General features: G+C 56.8%; 1 protein-coding gene across 1 annotated transcript; it reads right to left on the bottom strand.

Annotated features, from left to right (window-relative positions):
- Positions 1 to 1416: 1416 nt before the first annotated feature.
- FOXF2 (forkhead box F2) lies at positions 1417 to 6791 on the bottom strand. The gene is made up of 2 exons (XM_004419183.3): positions 5600 to 6791; positions 1417 to 2261 (listed from the first exon to the last, which is right to left on the bottom strand). The coding sequence occupies exons 1-2, from the start codon at positions 6789 to 6791 to the stop codon at positions 2095 to 2097; spliced, it is 1359 nt and encodes a 452-aa protein (XP_004419240.2). The 3' UTR covers positions 1417 to 2094.
- Positions 6792 to 17285: the final 10494 nt, after the last annotated feature.

The following is a 17285-nucleotide window of genomic DNA, read 5'->3' as shown; positions in this document are numbered from 1 at the left end:
GCCCTATTTAACTGCAAATATGATAATGGAGACACAAAAAATGTTTAAATCACTGCTTAATTCTGGAAAATACAGAAAGGAAGCCTAAGGATTAGGATGATGGTTAAGACTTTTTAAAACAAGGTGTTTTACTAATGAGGCCGTCTTTGGACTTAAATTCACTTGGAAGACAAAAGCCCCGTGTTGCCATATCTACGGAGTGGTATTAAGTGCCTAGTGACTGACTGGGAGAAAGACCTTTCAGGGAAGGAGAAACAAAGGTGAGTTAGCAAAAGCAAAAGCAAAAGCAAAAACAAAAAGCAGCCCCAAGTTGGAGAATAGAGCTGCAGTGGGACTGTGGGCTGAGCAGCTGTGTGCTCCCGCTCAGATCTGTGGGCCGCCCATGAGTTTGGAGGGCTGTGGACAAGGGCTGCATGGGAACCAAGTCCTCCTGCCCAGTCGACCTCTTTCCTCTCTTTTCCATCGGGAGCTTCACCAGCCCCAATGTAGCATTCGTGATTGGGAAACTGAGCAGGAAAGGAAAAGGGCTGGGGGAATCCCTAGGGAAACCCTCAACTCCCTGGTTAGAAGGAAGGAGTGGAGGGGACAAGGGAGGAAGGGGAGAGACATGTGCTGCTGGTGGGGCTGCTACTAAGCAGGGTGCTCCTGCTTGTAATGGGAGGGTGGGCACAGACAGCAGCCGCAGAGCACCTTGTGAGGGCCTATCCCTGCCTCCATTACTCTCCAAGGAAGTTAAAAAAGATGACTTGCTCGGAGACTGCCCACTACTGCTCGGCAGCCCTCCCCACTGGACTCTGTAGGATCTGACCTCCTCCCATCACAAAAGGTAATCAGCACCCACAACAAAACTGCGACTTCAAAGGGGAAGCTGGTCCTGTGCTTTGGGCCCCCACACCTGGCTCACTGCTCAGCCTGGTCCTGGGCAGCCCCAGGCGGTGGCTTCCACTCTGTCGGTCACTCCACTCTGTGCTAGTGGGGAAGAGGAAAGAGCCAAAGGCAACCCACTCCTTGGGCACAGGAAAGAGCAGAAAAGGGCATTAAACTTGGTGTCCTCAAATCCAACTCTTGCTTTTCTTTATCTTGCCTCGTTATCTAAGTTCCTTTCACCTTCTGGTTTTTGTTTAGCCAGAAAGAGCTAGGGTGAAGGAAAGAAAGAAATAACAGAAAGTGTTCCTTCTCTTTCTCTCCTGAGAAGACCCACAATCAGAACCTGGCCTGTGTCACTCAAGGCACAGACCCCACACCACGTCAATTATACAACTTGGGGAAAAAAAAAGCCAGTGTAGAGTTGCACTGCTGGCTGGTGGAGAAGAGAAGCTGGCCATGGTGGGGTCCCCGTGGAGGAAACAGATCCCTACACAACTATTTGTTATATACATTTTATTGAAAAAATTTTACATCAAAATAGTTTGGCAAACTGTAAAAGTATACATAAGTGCAAATATATCCTCCTTTTAAAATACAAGCAAAGTGTGAGCATACACGAAGATCATAAAAATATCTTTAAAATATGGTGGTAGAAAACAACCTTGTAAAAAACGTTGTATTGTCACAATACTGAAAACCACTTTCTTAAACTAGACGCATTGTTTCTAAATACTTTCTTAATAACGTTCTTTGGCACCTCTATCCAAATGCGGTGTTTGGCGAAACAGAACTCTCTTACTTAGCTAAGCAACAAGACAAGGCTTTCTCGAAGTCTTGTGTTTAACACTGCCTGTTTGAAAAGTACACAAATTTTCGTAGATACACACACACAACTTGTCTGCATTTTTCCAACCCTGATTACTGAAGGCAATGAAGATCCCAGAGTTACAAATTTACCTTTTTCATGTGGTAACTTTTCACCATCTCGCCAAGAAAAGGAGTTAGCAGTTCCCTCTGCCTCTCAAGGGAGCCTGCGCACATCTGGGGCATTACCTTGCAGGGATGGTCCATCCACCAGTGGTAGACAAGTATCAGTGAACAATGCTGGCCTGGGGATTCTAGCTAAGTGACTGGGGTGCTACTTACTGCTGTGGGTGCACATTCTGAGTCCACCTCAGTTCATCCCGCCGGAGGAGAGGCGGCCTGGGCCAGGCCTCCTCCCTCTGTTCACATGACGCAGGGCTTAATATCCTGACAGACGCTCTGGTGGTGGTGGTGGTGATAATACGGCCCGCTGGCAGAGGGGTGGAAGGAAGAAATGCCGTTCAAGTTGAGGACGAAGTCTTTTCTGTCACACACTGGGGCAGAGTGATGCTGGTATCGAGGCAGTCCCACTGAAAGAAGACGGAAAAGAAAACCTCTTTTCAGAAACAAACTCATCCAGCTGAGAATGGGGCATATTATTTTTAAATTTTAATTTAACTCGTGACTTATTTTGACTCAGGGTAAGAAAGGAGTTGGTGTATCTTTTTTACCTATTGCTATAAAACTGGTAAAGGAAACCCAGTTCTGGAAGCTTCGTAAAGTTTCAAACTGACGATCATAGGACGATCCTGGAATCATTATGTTTTGTTTTGCTTTGACGTACACACAAACACAGAGCAAGTCCCCGTCCAAGCCGGGGTCTCACGCGCCTTATTGCCCTATTCCTCCCGGGCCGAGGCCGCCGCCACCGCGGGAGGAGCGCGGCACCGGGACAGCCCGCCCGGGCTCTCTGTCCGGCCTGAGCGCGGCGCTCCCGGCCTCTGCCCCGGAAAAACCACTGTCGCCCTCGCCTCTTGTTTCGAGCCTCCTGCCTTATTTCCAAACTGACTGGCCCGGTCCGAGTGGCAGCCCACAGCTGGGACATTCCCTGTGCCAAAAGGGGGTGGCAAAACACAATCTGCGTGGTTCCGAGGGGCCCAGGCGTCCTCTGGAGAGGCCAGGCCCCGAGCAGGGCGTGCCCTCGAGGAGAGCTCAGCTGCAGACCCTTCCGCACGTGGAGGCGCCTGCAGCGCGGGGAGCCCCTTGGAGAGCCCGCTCGCCCGAGCACGGAGAAGGCCCGCACCCTCTGCCCGGGCTGCTCCTCGGCCGAGGGCCTGAGCCGGGCCGCTCGGGGCCGACCCGCGCCGGCTTTTGCTTTTGCTTTCTCGGCGCCTCAGGCTCAGGGCGCAGTCGGCCGAGGGCGTCCGGCGGGCGCTGGGACCTGGACTTCTCCCGGGCCGGGCTCTCTCCGCACCGGGCAGGGTTAGGCCTGTTCGCTTGAGTCTTGCCTAGTCATCCGTGCGGGGTGGGGACCATAAGCCGCACGGTGGTGCCGGGCCCGACTGGGTTTTTCAGCGCGTGAAAACCGTACCCGCGGGCCCGCGGCGCCCGGCCTGGCTGTGTCCCAGCGCTTATGGAGCCACCAGGCTGCTAGGGGCCCCTGACTCGGCCTACGTTTATTGCCGGTAACACCTATGGTCGCCAAACATGCGCCGCACGGCCCTCGTAAAGCAGCAGCCGGCCCACGCGCCTCCAGTGTGCTCGTCGCCCTGCACACGGGGTCGTCGGCCCATCGCGTTGGAGCGCGTCGTGCTGCCAGTTCCTGGAGCTCAAGACAGCCCCGGCCGACCCAGAGCAAGGGCTCGCATCTCCCGGCCAGGGCCGCCATCGGTGCCTTGATATCACCGGAGGGACCACAAAAGCCCTAGCTCCTTCTGGAGGAAAGGCTCGTAGGACTTACTGAAGGGCGCGGGGCCTCCCTGAGCACACAGGCCTTGGCCGCCCATCGGAGTGGGAGGGCTAGCCCGCGCGCGCGCGCGCACACGTGCTGGAGGGGCCTGCTCGGCCTCCCCGCTCCTCGCCGGGCCCTCGGCTCTCAGGGGCCCGCACTCTCCGAACTAGGCCCCGCAGGGCGTCTGCCCACCTGGCCCGCCTGGCAGATGCCAACCGGGGCCGGGGGAATAATGTTCGAGAGGGACGGGAGCCAGAGGGCCAGGAAGGGGCAGAGTGTCCCGTTTGGGCTTCGGGGCCGAGCCAGGGCCTCCCCGGCGGCCCCAGACTCGGCGCGGAGGTTGGGGGAGGCTCCCGGGGAGGCCGCCGCGGGGCCGGCCTGCTCGGTCGCAGTTTTCCTTCTGGTCAAGATAGAGTCGTGTTTCCGGATCGCCACATTTCTAGGACTTGTGCGTGTGCCGGTGTGTGGAGTGACGCGAGGGCGGGCTCACGGAAGGATCAGAAGTGTCTGTCCTGCGAGTTTTTTGTTTTTAATTTTTAGGGTCCTGTTTCACGCCTGCTGCGAAGCCCCGGAGTCTGGGTTCCAGTTGAGTAGGGCTTGCCCGGAGAGGGGCAGCAGGGAGCCGGAGAGAGGCGGGTGGGCGGAAGAGCAAGCCCGGGGGCGCCGCCTGGGGGGAGCGGTGACTGACAGCCAGTCCGAGGGAACAAAAAAAATAAGAGGGCAGGGTCGTCTGTATTGGTTACTTGTTGAAATTCTCATAAAATTGAACAAGACTCTGCTCTCAGTGGGTTAAGTCACGCTAAACTCCTCTCCGGTGTGGTCTTGCCCAGACTGTCTTTGTTTAGTTAACCTCTGAGACCCGCATTTAAAAGGCCTATTTGGGAAACTTCACCGTCTAGGGAACCAACATCTTTTGCCCATTTCTGGGCTTCCCGTCTCCCCTGATGCTCTAGTCGCACACCCAGTCACCAGCCTGTTATGTATAACGGATGCATCATCCTGCGAACCGCTTTCTAATCAGGCGGGAGGTAAATGTGAGCGGAGCACCATTTGACTGGCAGACCAGCCCAATTGTAATCTGCCGCCCATGGTGCCTCTGAGGAGTTAATGTCAGAGAGTTTATCTCCACTGACCCCATAAACCTGGCTAAACAGTCAAAGTCTTTCCTCCACCTCATCTGGGCCCCACCTTTCACCACCCTCGCAAATCAATCCATTTTCATAATCTCAGACCAAGACGGTTTACACCAGCAACACTACAGGCGGCGTCCAGGGGCAGGCATTTCTCAGGGGAGTCACGGCGTGGGCCTCAGGTCCTGCGGGCCTAGTACAGACTCCTTTGTCACCAACCCGGGTCCACTGTAGGGGGAGCAGGGGACTCCTCAATGGCCTGGTGCCCCTCCCCCGGCAACATGTCCCTCCTGTGAAAGATCCTGGGACCCCACTCTGCCTTCCTGTCTGTCCCTTCCTCATTTCCCCTCCTCTCAACACCTGCCTAGTTACAACCCCTCCCCATCCAACCCCTCAGCATACAGAGCATCTCCCTTTCTGACATGTACTTTTCAAGGAAAGTACAGCAAAACAAACTAAAAGAAAAAAAGACAAAAGTAACCAGCTCCTTGGCCAAGGTCCCCAGAGGCCATATGCCTTCTTTTTAAGCTAAGTCAGGTCTGAGACTTGAGACCTGCAATCCATAGGGGCACCCAGAGACCCTAAAATGGCTGGGGACTTTGCATCCTCCTCCTAGCAGCGCGATTTCTGGAGGCCTAGCTCTGGGCCAAGGGTGTGGGGGAGGGCAGTATGACTCCAGTCCTCTCCCCCTGAATAAGGTGCCAGCTCCCGCCAGCACCCGCTCCTCCTAGTGCCCTCAGACCCGGAGGCTGCGGCGACCCGGTAGAAGTGGCAGTAGCCTACGGGCCCGGAGGCCTAGAAGCGCCCTCTCCCCGGCCCCCCGGGGCCGGCCCGGGCGCTGCGTTACCTGGGAGGTCCTCGCGGGTGTTCTGGTGCAGGTAGGTCTGCTCCAGCGAGTAGGAGGACATGCCAGAGTGCAGGCCGGCTGAGGCCGCGGGGTTGCTGCTTGGCGTTAGGGCGGGCGGCTGCTTGAGGTAAGGCGAGGCGCCGGGCGAGCTCCAGTGAGCCGCGGGGCTCGTGTAGGGCGAGTGGCACTCGATGGCGCTCGCCATGGCCGGGGACGAGGGCACGGGGCTGCTGCTGCTGTCCGGGCCGTAGTCCCCGCCACCGCCGCCGCCCCCGGCCGCACCGACGCCCCCCGGCCCGGCGGGCACGGGGCAGCTGGCCATGTAGGTGGAGCCCGGGTTGGGCGACATGTGCGGGACGTGGTGGTGGTGGTGGTGGTGGTGCGGGTGCGCGTGGCCCGGGGCGCCTGCGCCGGCGTCGTAGCCCGTGGGCATCATGTCGAGGCCGCCGTAGCCGCCCTGCCCGTGGCAGCCGAGCGGCGCCGACGGGGGCGCCTGGAAGTCGAAGCCCTGGGGCAGCAGCGAGGCCCCGAAGCCCAAGCCGCTCACCACGCGGTGGTACATGGGCTTGAGCGCTTGGCACTTCCGCCTGAAGCCCCGCGGCCGGCGGCGGAACGAGCCCTCCTCGAACATGAACTCGCTGGCCGGGTCGATGGTCCAGTAGTGGCCCTTGCCCGGCCGCCCGAGGCCCTTGGGCAGCTTGATGAAGCACTCGTTGAGCGAGAGGTTGTGGCGCACGGAGTTCTTCCAGCCCTGGTAGGCGCCGCGGAAGAAGGGGAAGCGCGCCTGCAGGAACTGGTAGATCTCGCTGAGCGTCAGGCGCTTGCTGGGCGAGCTCTGGATGGCCATGACGATGAGCGCGATGTACGAGTAGGGCGGCTTCTCGGGCCGCCGCAGCCCCGAGCTCGCCTTCTTGGCGCCCCCGCTCCCGGCGCCCGCGCCGCCGCCGCCCGCACTCCTGCAGGCAGCCGAGGAGGCGCTGGCCGAGTTGGAGGAGGAAGAGGAGGAGGAGGCGCAGGAGGCGGAGGACGACGACGACGACGACGACGACGAGGTGGTCTCCAGGGCTGCGGCGGCGGACGGCGGGCTCATCAAGGCGGCCTGGAGCGCGCCGGGGGCCGGGCTGCACGCGCGGCGGAGCGGGGCCGGCGGCGGGCGCGGCGGGGGCGGCGGCGGCCCGCCCTCGGTGGTCATCTGGGACCCGGGAGCGAGGCCGGGCCTCGGGGGCGGGCCCGGGGCCGGGAGCGGAGGCGCCGGAACGGGGTCGGCCCAGAAGCGCGGCGAGCGCTCTAGCCCGCCGCCCGGGCTGCAGCCGTGGCCACTCCGAGCCAGCGCTTCGGCGTCGCCTCCCTCAGCTCTGCTGGGGCTTCTGGCGGCGGCGGCGGCGGCGGCGGCGGGCCGGAGGCAACGCCCGGGGCATCCCTCCCCCGAGCCTCGGGCTCCTGCCTTGCGCAACGGCCTCCCGGGCCGCGGAGCCGAAGCGGCCGGGCGCCGGGCGGCTGCGCCCGCTAGCTGGGACCGCGGCCGGGACCCGGGGGACGAGCCCGACGTCTCCCTTCAGGAGCGCTTCTCGCTCTGTCTCTCAGACTTCCTCCCTCCCGCGCCCTCCCCCCGGCCGCCCTCCCTCGCTCCCTCCCTCCCTCGCTCCCTCCCTCCCTCGCTCCCTCCACCCCCACCCGGCCCTGCCCCCTCCTCGCGCCGCGCCGCTGCGGGGAGGGCGCGCTCCGCCGCGGCGCTCACTCCTCCCCCCCTCCCAACCTGGCGGCCGGCTCCCGCTCTTATCTCGGTCCTCGCTCTGCGGGGTCGCCTAGGTCTTTTAATTCCTCCCTCAGCCTCTTTCCCTCTCCCCCACCCACTCTCTTTCCAATCGAGGGATCACAGACTAGCATATTTTGCCAGGACGACCCCCACCCTCAGCAAAACTCGACCACCTTTGATTTTATAAAATTTTCTTTCTCTTTGCCCCTTACAGTACCCCTGCCTCCCATCCCAGAAACCAGCCGCCCCCCGCGGGGCAGACCCACCCCTTCGCCTCCTCTTCCTCCCCATTCTTCTCCCCCTCTCCCTCCTCCTCCCTCCCCCTCCTCTTCTTCCTCCTCCTCTTCCTTCTTCTCCTGGGCCATCCTGGGCCAAGTGGTGCGACCGCTGGTGCCGCCGCCAGGAGCCTCCTTAGCTGCCTTCCCCCGGTGCCCACACTGACCATCTGTGAACTTCATTTAGACATTGCAGCCCTCAGCCACACGCCAGGGTGCCAGACGCCCAAAGGTAACGTGCCAATCCTCTCTCTTTCCGACAGGGGCTGCAGGCTCCGCGACAACTGTTAGAAGAGGGTGTGAAGCAGGGCGCCCCAGCGCCCCAGGGGTGCGGCCGGGGGCAATCATGGGCATTTTCGGAACTTTGAGCAGAGGGGTTTAAATAGAGAAAACTAAAGCAAGTTTTAGACACTCTGGAAACCTGGTCGAAGAGGACTCTGCATTTGTTTCCACTTCCTTTCTGTTTTCCACTGGATGTTTTGTAAAAAATGCAAAAAGAAGGCCCACACTGAGCAAGATAAGTGAGATAGCTGTGTTCATATTCAGTCCTGAAAGAGTATGTCACTGCCACTGGTTCACATCCTCAGTCTCAGTGTTGCCCACCGAAGAGACTGTGCCATCTGAAGCTACCTTCTGTAGGAAAACACCCTACACCCGTGTCGCTTACTGCTCTCTACCTAAGAGACCGGGAGAGAGGATGTGCGCTCGGGAGGGATCACTTCCAATGAGACCCGACACTGAGTTATTGGATTACACGTGCAAGGAAATGTAGTCTGACCGGGCCGGGGGCTGGAAGTGGGAGGAGGAGAGCAGGAGGCCTGGGAGCTGGCGGGCCACACAAGGGCTGATGGAGGCAGCCCAGAGGGGAGGTGCTGCAGACCAGGGGATGAAGGGGAGGCAGGGCTGGGCACACTTCTGTATCTTCTCTGAAAGGATAAAGGTGCAAGCTCCTCTGCTGGGCAGCCTGGGGAGGTGGAAGGGGGGTGAGAGAAGGGCGACTGTGCAGGGATCTGGAGAAAGGCAGGCAGCAAAGAGCCTGGGGAGGAACAGAGCTGAGGGAGGCCCTTGGGGCTGGCACTACCGCTCTGTACCCCTGGAGCGCTGGGGGACTGCTCCTGGCTGAGTGTGCTGATGGGGCTGTAGAAGCAGGGGTGGGGGGAGGGAGAGGTGGGGGCTGGGCTGGGGCAGGCCCCAGACAGTGACCTGAAGTTGAGTGGAAGCAGGCTTTTTCCGTCAAGCCCTGCCTGGATACCACACACGGAGACCCGAGTGTCAGTTTACTGCCCTGAGCCGCGCTCCTTTTCCCTAAGCGCCACAGTAATTAGACAAAGAAAACCTAAATTAGCTGAACAGGCGTCGACAGCTTCCTCCAGAGCACCCCTGGTACCTACATGGGAATGTGTCTGAAAATGGCTTGATTGTAGCCGAGAGTCAGCTAAGAAAACATGGCCAAAATGAACTCAGTTTACCGCTCATTTCCAGCAAAAAAAGAAACAAGTCGCTCTCTCGGAATGGGATGTTGGGATTGAGTTGGGGTAGGGGGTTTACAGTTGTTTCCACTTCTAAGAATTTCTTTCTGAGTGACTGGTGAGCATTTTTTGGGGATGGGTCCCCATTTATTTCATGATAATTTTTCTCTTACTGCCTTTTGTGATTTCATATGGAATAATGTAATATAAGTAACTAAATATAGGAGTAAATATAGAGTGTTCACTAAATCGATCCTTAAGTGTCTGAAAAATAATTAATAAAGTAGAAACTGAAGTGAGGAGGATGGATAGTATTCCAAAGGAGCTTCACCGACATAGCCATCTGTGTGTGTGTGTGTGTGTGTGTGTTTAGTGGAAAGAGAATCAGCCCAGCTGAGAAGCATAGGGAGAAGGAAGGCAATCTCATTTACGGAGCGGGGTGGTGGGGAGTCGATTTTGGGAAAATTCAATAAAAGTCAATATCACTGTCCCTGGACCCCTTCTGATTTTCTGCACCAGGGAATTTTATGTACATTGGCCCTCAGGCCCTAAAATGTTTTAGGACTCAGAAACTGAAGAATAAAAAGCACCAACCCTAAAATCCAGGCAGGGCTAGTGATAAACCTGTATACCAGTACTTCCCAGTTTGGGGGTCATGGGTCTTGTGAGAACATGATGGAAGGTATGGAGCCTACCTGCAGGAAAAAATACTCCCATTTTGCCTGGGATTTAAGGGATTCCACAGATACTCATTTAAAAAACTTCTACTCTATACATTTGTAGTTTCTATCAATTCAGCTGGTTAAATTATCAGCAATATTTTTAAGGCCCCTTCCCCAGTCAGGTGACAATGGTATCCATTTTACCTAAACTCTCTAAACTTGCAAAAATACCACTTAGAGTTGGGTGAGCGTAGCTGCAGACTAGACAAGTCCTGGAAAGGCACTGGGCTTTGGAGAGCAGTTAGAGCCCCAGCCAGGGGTAGCTCTGCTGACATGGAGCCTTTCTCTCTCTCTAGGGCCTAAATACTGCCCTGCACTCCAGAAAGATATGGAGTTGGGTGACTTTCTTAGTTATCTGAGCAGGAAGGGGCTCTTCTCCAGAAGTCTTTCTTGGAGACCCCACTTCTGCTTATGGAAAGTGTCCCCCTGGTAGAGACCCCGAGGTCTAGAAATACTAAACTCCTGCGTTTGTTCATCATCGACTTCACAGGTACAAGCCTTTCCACTCACATCACATCACCACCTGCCATCTGGCGTAGGTACCCTTATCCCCCTTTAGAGGGAAGGAAAGTGAGGCTCCGAAAGACCAGGTGACCTGCCACAAGTCACGCCTGGGCAAGTGACAAAGCTGGCCTGTCGCGTGGGCCTGGGATCCCACTTCAGTGCTGCTTCCACTGCATTGCAGCCAAACCTCTCTGAACTTCGTTTTCATTACCGATTTATATAAGGCCCCTGGGTAACAGTGCATGGCTTACCAAATTATGTCGAATTCCTTATCCCTGGCAAGAATATCTAATTTCTGTTTAGCAGATAGGGTTTAAAAGGAAAGTTGTGTTTGTCTGAAACATAGCCTTCCTTGGGACGTTCACGTCTCAGAGGTGGTGAGCTCTTCCCGACTGACTTTCATTGCCTTATAAACAACAGTCGTGATTTCTTTTTTCTTAGGGTAGGAAAGGTATGGCTCCTTGAAATGAGTAGGTCAGCCCAGGCGCTCCTTGTTAGCCAGAAGAACACAGCCTAGGGTGCGGCAGGTCCTCTCTCCATCCAGCGCTCTTCCCGCTTTGGTTGACTGTCTCCATCGGGGCTGTGGGTTCCTTTCCCGCTCCAAACCGCAAGGACCCGCCCCTGCTCCAGCGCAGGGGAATGTAAACTTCAGGAAGCTTGGGTTTCTCCGATTTTGTTCTGTAATCGGCGTTTTATTCTAGGAAATCTCTTCATTATTGTGGTTTAAATTTTATGTTCTTAGCGTGCTTCCTCTGATTCGTGGGTTTTACACGAAATGGCTTAGACTAAACCAGTTACCCACCGGAGAGACGCATCCGCACGCTGTTTACGGCCATCTGAGACCTCTCCCGCTCCGGGCGCTTCTCGCTTTGCTCGCCCCTCCTTTCCTTCCGCCAGGCCAGCGGAGGGAAACCTCTTCCCAACTCAGTCTGAAACTGACCGCTGTGTTCACCCTCTACACACTCTCTACACACCAAGTTAAACGTGTGTAGAGGATTCTCCAACTCCCGCGAGGCCCTTCTGGATGGGGACGGTGGGAACTCAGTGCCGAGGCCTGGGGGGTGTCAGTGTGTTTGAGGAAACCACGGAGGACACCTAGCCTGCACACCACAGAGACCCTCTAGAAACTTTAATTTACAGTAGAAAAATCCGGCCAGGAGACCAGGACGAGGCGCCGAGGCTGGGGTTGGAGAGGGGAGCTTGGCGATGAGGAGTAACAATGGGAATTTTACACCCTTCTGGGTGTCTGCTCTCCTTCCTCGGTCGAGAAACCCCCAGACCTCCGGGTTTGAACACCAGCCACTCAATTCCAAATGTTTATTTGGATAGGTTCTTCCGCTTGCCAAACGCCTGTGTCCCGGGCAGGGCTCTTTTTATAGCCACCTTCCTGACATCTGCCGATAGCCCCAGATCTCCTGGGCCCGGGGCACGCACGTGACCCAAGCACCCACTCGGCCTGGTTGGGGTGCTTAGGGAGGGAGGAAAAAGGACTCCCGTCTACCAGAGCCCCAAGTGGAGATCGCGCCTCTTCCCCTCTCTACACTACCCAGATTTCGAGGCGCAGGATGCCTCCGGTTGGGAGGGATCTCAACGTAACTTTCGGGTGCTCCCCGGAGCCGGCCCATCTGCCCACAGGCCCTGACTCGGGTGCGCGCGCGGCGGCAGCGGACCGGCCTTAGACATCGCCCACACCTGCTGCGTTTACGGGTGGGAGGCCGGGGGCTCTAGGAGGTTTCCACGGCAGGGACAGGCCATTCCTCCTAAAAGGCAGCTCTGATGCCTTCGAGGAGACAAAAGGGGCAGTGCTGGAACAGCGACAGCCTGTGCGTCTCCCAAGGGGCAGGAATGAGTGATCTCCTAGCCGCGAAGGAAAATTAGGGACGCCTGTACTACACATCCTGAGGCTCGAGTCCCGGGAGAAACAAGGCGGAGGCAAGTGCAGGTGCTGGCGCCTCTTAAGTTAATGCTGGGTCGACTCGTGCTGCTGGGAGATGAAACTGGTGGGAGCAGGCTGTGTCTTGGGAGGGGGCCCTAGGACGCCTTGACCTCTGCATCCTTTCCCCTGTGCCCACCCTGCTGTTTCTCTGGCCCCGGTGGTGCGGGTCCCGCGCGCCCCCTGCTCTGCGGCCCCACGCCTTGGGTGGCCTCGCGCCCACTGCTTCTGCCTGCCTCCACAGGATCAGGCAGATGACGGCTGGGCCTCGAGAGCACGCTGGGCAAAGCTAGCCGGCCGACCAGGCCCACCCGGGAGGCGCCCTCAGGGCCTGGAGGCGTTAGCCCCGGGCACAGAACAAGGGAGGGCTGGCCGAGGGCTGCGGAATGCACCAACCAAACGCTCCCAGAGTTCGCAAGGCCGTGCCTGGGACGCCCCCCGACGGAGAGGCGAGACCTGCCCGCGGCGGGTCGGCACGCTGGAGGTCCCAACCCAGGCCGGGTCGGTTTTTCTTCTCTTGTCTGGCTCGCCTCGTCTACCCCACCTGCCCCTCCCCCCAAATAAATAAATATCTCCCAGGGCAGCGAACTCGGCGGGGCGCCGGGTCCTGCGCGCCGCTCCGCGATAGATGCACTTCCTGGAGCATCAAAACTCCCCTCCTGGCCTCCCCGCTGGGCGCAGGATATGGGGCGCGCTCACTTCTCTTCAGAAAAGGAAACGTAGCTTTTCCAAAAATATAAATCAGCTCTGACGTCCAAATATTTCTTTTGTCCTCTAGCATCCTCTGTTGGGATAAATAAAACGTGCTCGGCGCCCAGAGCCTGGCTCGGGACCTCGGGGCGCCCAGACGCCGCCTCGGAGGAGCTGCTGTTCGGAACCCTTCCTCCGACCCATGCCCTATGACTCCCCTACCCGTCCCCCCGCCCGGCCTGGCAGTCCGTCCCAGTTCCGGGATGCGGCCTGACCGTCGGTCCTAGGAGGGAGGAAGACGGCTTAGAGGGTGAAAGGCCCGCGAGGGGAAGGGAGTGCTCGCTGGTGCGAGCCGGCGAGAGGGGACCGGGAAGGCACCAGAGACCGCGGCTCTCCCTGGAGCCGCGCATCCTAGATGAGACCCCAAAGCCGCCTCTCCAGGTCGGCCTTGCCTCCGAGGCTTCGAGTCTTCCCAAGGAGCGTGTGGCCTCCCGGTTCCCCATGGGGGTTCCCAACCCCAGGGCGGCCTTCTCCTCGAGACGGGCCCAGAGGAGTCCATGTTTGGGGACGAGAGGACCCCAAGTGGGGCATCTTTGAAGGCTGCTGCGCCAGGAGAAGGAAGAGGGCTTTGCAGCGTCAGAGGCTACATACAGCCTGTCCGCGGCTGGGTCCTAGGGGTTCTGAGCCCTCAAACCTTCGGGATGGCTTGAGCTGGGTCATCCTTACACTCCCTCACCATCTTCCTCCTTCAGTTTGAGAGAAATCTACCCCAAGAGAAAACCGATGCAGCAAGGGTGGCTGAGGAGCTGGAGTAGGAGCCTAAAGGAGTGAAAGTACAATACTTGTAGTGCAGCAAGATGGCCTCAAGTTGCCTCCGGCACTTCTCTTCCTGCTCCCCTGACACCCCGGTGTTGGGAGCCAACCCGCCTTTCGGCTGTCCTCCATCCCCATGCGGCGCAGCCTGAAAGGCTCCCGAGGCGAACGGGTCCAGGCGAGGAGAAGTCCCCACCTGCCCGCTCGCCCTCCTCTCACTCTCTCACCCCCGCCCCGCCCTGGGCCACGAGGGTTCCTTTCCAGGCCTGGGGCCTCAGGGCAGCGTGGTGGGGGCTGTTCTCCAGCCGCCACCCCTCTCTCGAGGGGGGTCTTTATTGATGAGCTGCCTCAAAAACCCCCGCCCAAAATGTCCCAGAAGGGTTTAGACAATCCATCACCCACCACTTCAAGAATGCTTCCTCCCTTTCAAACACAATCCTCGCACACCAGACGGGCTCCGGCGGGGAGGGGCGCGCACTTGAAAAGAGAACAGCTATATAATCAACGTCAAAGCCATCCCGCAACCTTTCGGAAACAAGGACACAGGCCCAAAATCCTTCCAAATGATTTACGTGGCCCTCCTCGCCCTCTCCCCACCCTCCACTCTGACTCTCCCCTGTGGCTGCAGTCCGCGCCGCCGGCCAACCCGCGCCCCCTCTGCTATGAACGTCAACACCAAACGTCCTCCGTTGGGTAGTCTGCATTTTGGCAGAGAGCGCTTTTCGTCTTGGGGGTTCAGGGGAAAAGGAGTCTCGCCCTGGCCGACATGCTTTCGGGACCTGGTCATGGTGTCCTCGTTGGTGGAGAGGGGTGAACTGGGAATGCCGGGCAAGGATTTTGGCGCGGTCAAATGAGCGTCACCTCCCTCCCTCCGAGAGCCCCCGGTTTTTGCGGGGTTTCGCGCTGCTCCACCCCTTTCCGTGGGTCGCCAGTGCGAAGAGGCGGGAGTTCTCCTCGCTTCCGCTGGGTGGCGCCAGGCTCTCGGGAATCGCGGTCCGCACGGCCGCCCGGCGCGACCGTCAAGGCGTCTCCCCTTCACCGCCCCGTGCCCGCGACGCCCTCGGCCGGGTCACCGCAGCCCCCTCGGCCCTGGCCCCACTTCTGGCCTTGGACCTGCCGGTGTTTGGCCCCTAGATGGACAAATTCCTTCAAATATTGTCGCTTACCTCATACTCGGTTGGACACCTTAGGACACTGCTGTTCCTACTCCTCCACCCGGGTTGTTATGTAAAGAAAATTAGTCACGTACTTGGTGCCCCTCTATTGGAGTGCGCTCTCTCCCTTGCCGACCAGCTTCCTTGCTGAAGAAATGCAGGATTCAGTTCGGTTGTTTGGGTTCCTGTAGCAAGGGGCAGGGGCTGTCTTCATTTGTAAGTTAGACCTGGCGCTCCTGGGGCTCTCCTGAGGTCTAGCAGAAAACACACAAATCACCCGCTTCTGGAAAAGCCAGTTCCGGCTGGTTCTGCAGCGAGGTGTCCTGGGGAAGGCACTTTCCTCTCTGGACATCAGCCTTCTCATCCGTGAAGAGGCTCTGAGACCGCTTTCTTGTCTTCTGGGTCTGCAGTGACAGGAGGACAGCTTTTTGCTTTTATTATTTTTCATTCTTTTTAACTAAGAAAACTAGGTAGCTTCCTAAACTTGTCCTGGTGAAAGTCTGCAAGATGAAAGGGAACTTCAGGGTCCTTCTGGGGGCAGGCTGGATACAAAGCAGGGGTGACAGGCGGGGTAGGGTAGGCTTGGGATGCCAGAATGAGAACCCCAGGGCCGCCAGATTTGCAACCTGTGACCACGATGTTGCCCATTGGACTTCCTCTACGACATGACGTCAGAAGGAACTGGCTTTTGTCTTTTAAGACACAAGAAGGCATTCTTCATCACAACTGGCTTTTATTGAAAAATCTCCAACAATTAGCTTTCTTGAGGTATAATTTACATACAATAAAACACACCAATTTTAAGTGAAGAAGTCTAGTTTTTGTTTTTCTTTTTACATTTTTTATTATGAAAAATTTCATAGCATACAGAAGTGGAGTGAGTATACAGTAAGCTCTCCTGCATATACCCATCACTTAGATTTAACAATTATGAAGGTTTTGCCATGCTTGCTTCGTTTATCTCTTCTCTCTTTCTAATTTCATTTCTCGCTGAAATATTTTAGGGCAAATCCAGACATTGTGTTTTAAAAATACACCTTATTACTCCTCCCCATGACCTCCAGTTCTAGCTCACTCATACCTAAAATTACATTCTGATGCAGACAAGCACACTTCTTTGGGGAAGTTTGAAATAGGGCTGGAGCATTGCTCTGCATGCGTGTTTTACAAAACGGGCTCTCCATCCTGCTGACCCCTCCCTGCAAGTGACTTCCAGCCTCGAGTCTCTTGGCTTTCTCCAGGTTGCTGGAGGGGCCAAGGGGGTGACAAGCTTTCCGTCCTCCACCCTCACTGGGGCCGGTGTGTGCTTTAGCAGTGAAAGGGGGTGCTCCATTTGGTCAGTCACCAGAGTTAACCCCACACTGCCTCTATACATGTATACCAGATCATACACACAGAATTTGTTATTGCAAGGTCACACATGTCCTTTGAATCTATCTACACATGTGAATGTGTGTGTGTGTATGTTTATCCGGGTGGACCATATAGTAGTTTCCAAATCTTTTACCCAGGCAGTGGCTATCCAGGGAAGAATATTTCCTATTGTTTGAAAGTGGCTGTGGGAGGATTTTGGAGCAGGCTGGAGGGGTGAAGGGATCCTAGGGGTGGACCAGGAGGCACTGGTTGGCCCGTTTCCCCAATCCCCAGTCCACACCAGGACGCTACAAATATTTCACAAATATTTGTTCGTTGATTTGTCTGATTTTTTCTGCTCCCCCAAACAATACATGTTACCTTCTTAGCATTTCCTTCACCCTCAAGGCAACCCTGAGCAGGTGAACAGCGATGCAAGGGTCAGAGGGAGCCCTAGATTTTGTTTGGCAATTGCACCCGCTCCCAGTGACCCTGGGAAAGTCTCCGAGCTTCAATTATTATTTTTATTTTTGTAAAATTGGAATAATAAAAACATTTTAAAATTCCCCCACCACGGTGACTATAAAATGAAATAAAAATCGTAAAAAGTGTTAATATTTTGACATCTACACATTTATACAGTTATTTTTGGCCCAATCTGACAAAAGCTCTGTTTAGTTTTTGGAGTACCCTGTAAGTTTCATGCGTACTTGGGATCTTTCCTTGCTTGAGCAATTTTTTATATGCACATTTGGTTTTGGTTTTTATAAGGGTCCATTGTCTACAAGTTGCAGCCCGCCTCTGCGGGCAGGGGTCTCTGCTCTCCAGTGTGTTCCGGCTGTGGGTGGGGCCCGGTGGCTCCATGGCAAAGGGCGAATTCTCCCGTAGTGGGAAGGTGTTGCCCTTGGTCCCGATCGTGCGGCTCCTGTAGGGAGCCGACTCTTTCGCAGCACCCGTGCCTGGGCGCGCGCCCTCGTAGCGCAGTGGTTCCGTGCCCGGTGGCTCCATGTGTGTGTG

This window comes from Ceratotherium simum, chromosome 13 (genome assembly GCF_057802395.1).
Source record: "Ceratotherium simum simum isolate JZ-2026a chromosome 13, ASM5780239v1, whole genome shotgun sequence".
Lineage (NCBI taxonomy): Eukaryota > Metazoa > Chordata > Mammalia > Perissodactyla > Rhinocerotidae > Ceratotherium > Ceratotherium simum.
Note: the sequence above shows the minus strand (reverse complement) of the source record. Positions and strands in the feature narration are given on the sequence as shown.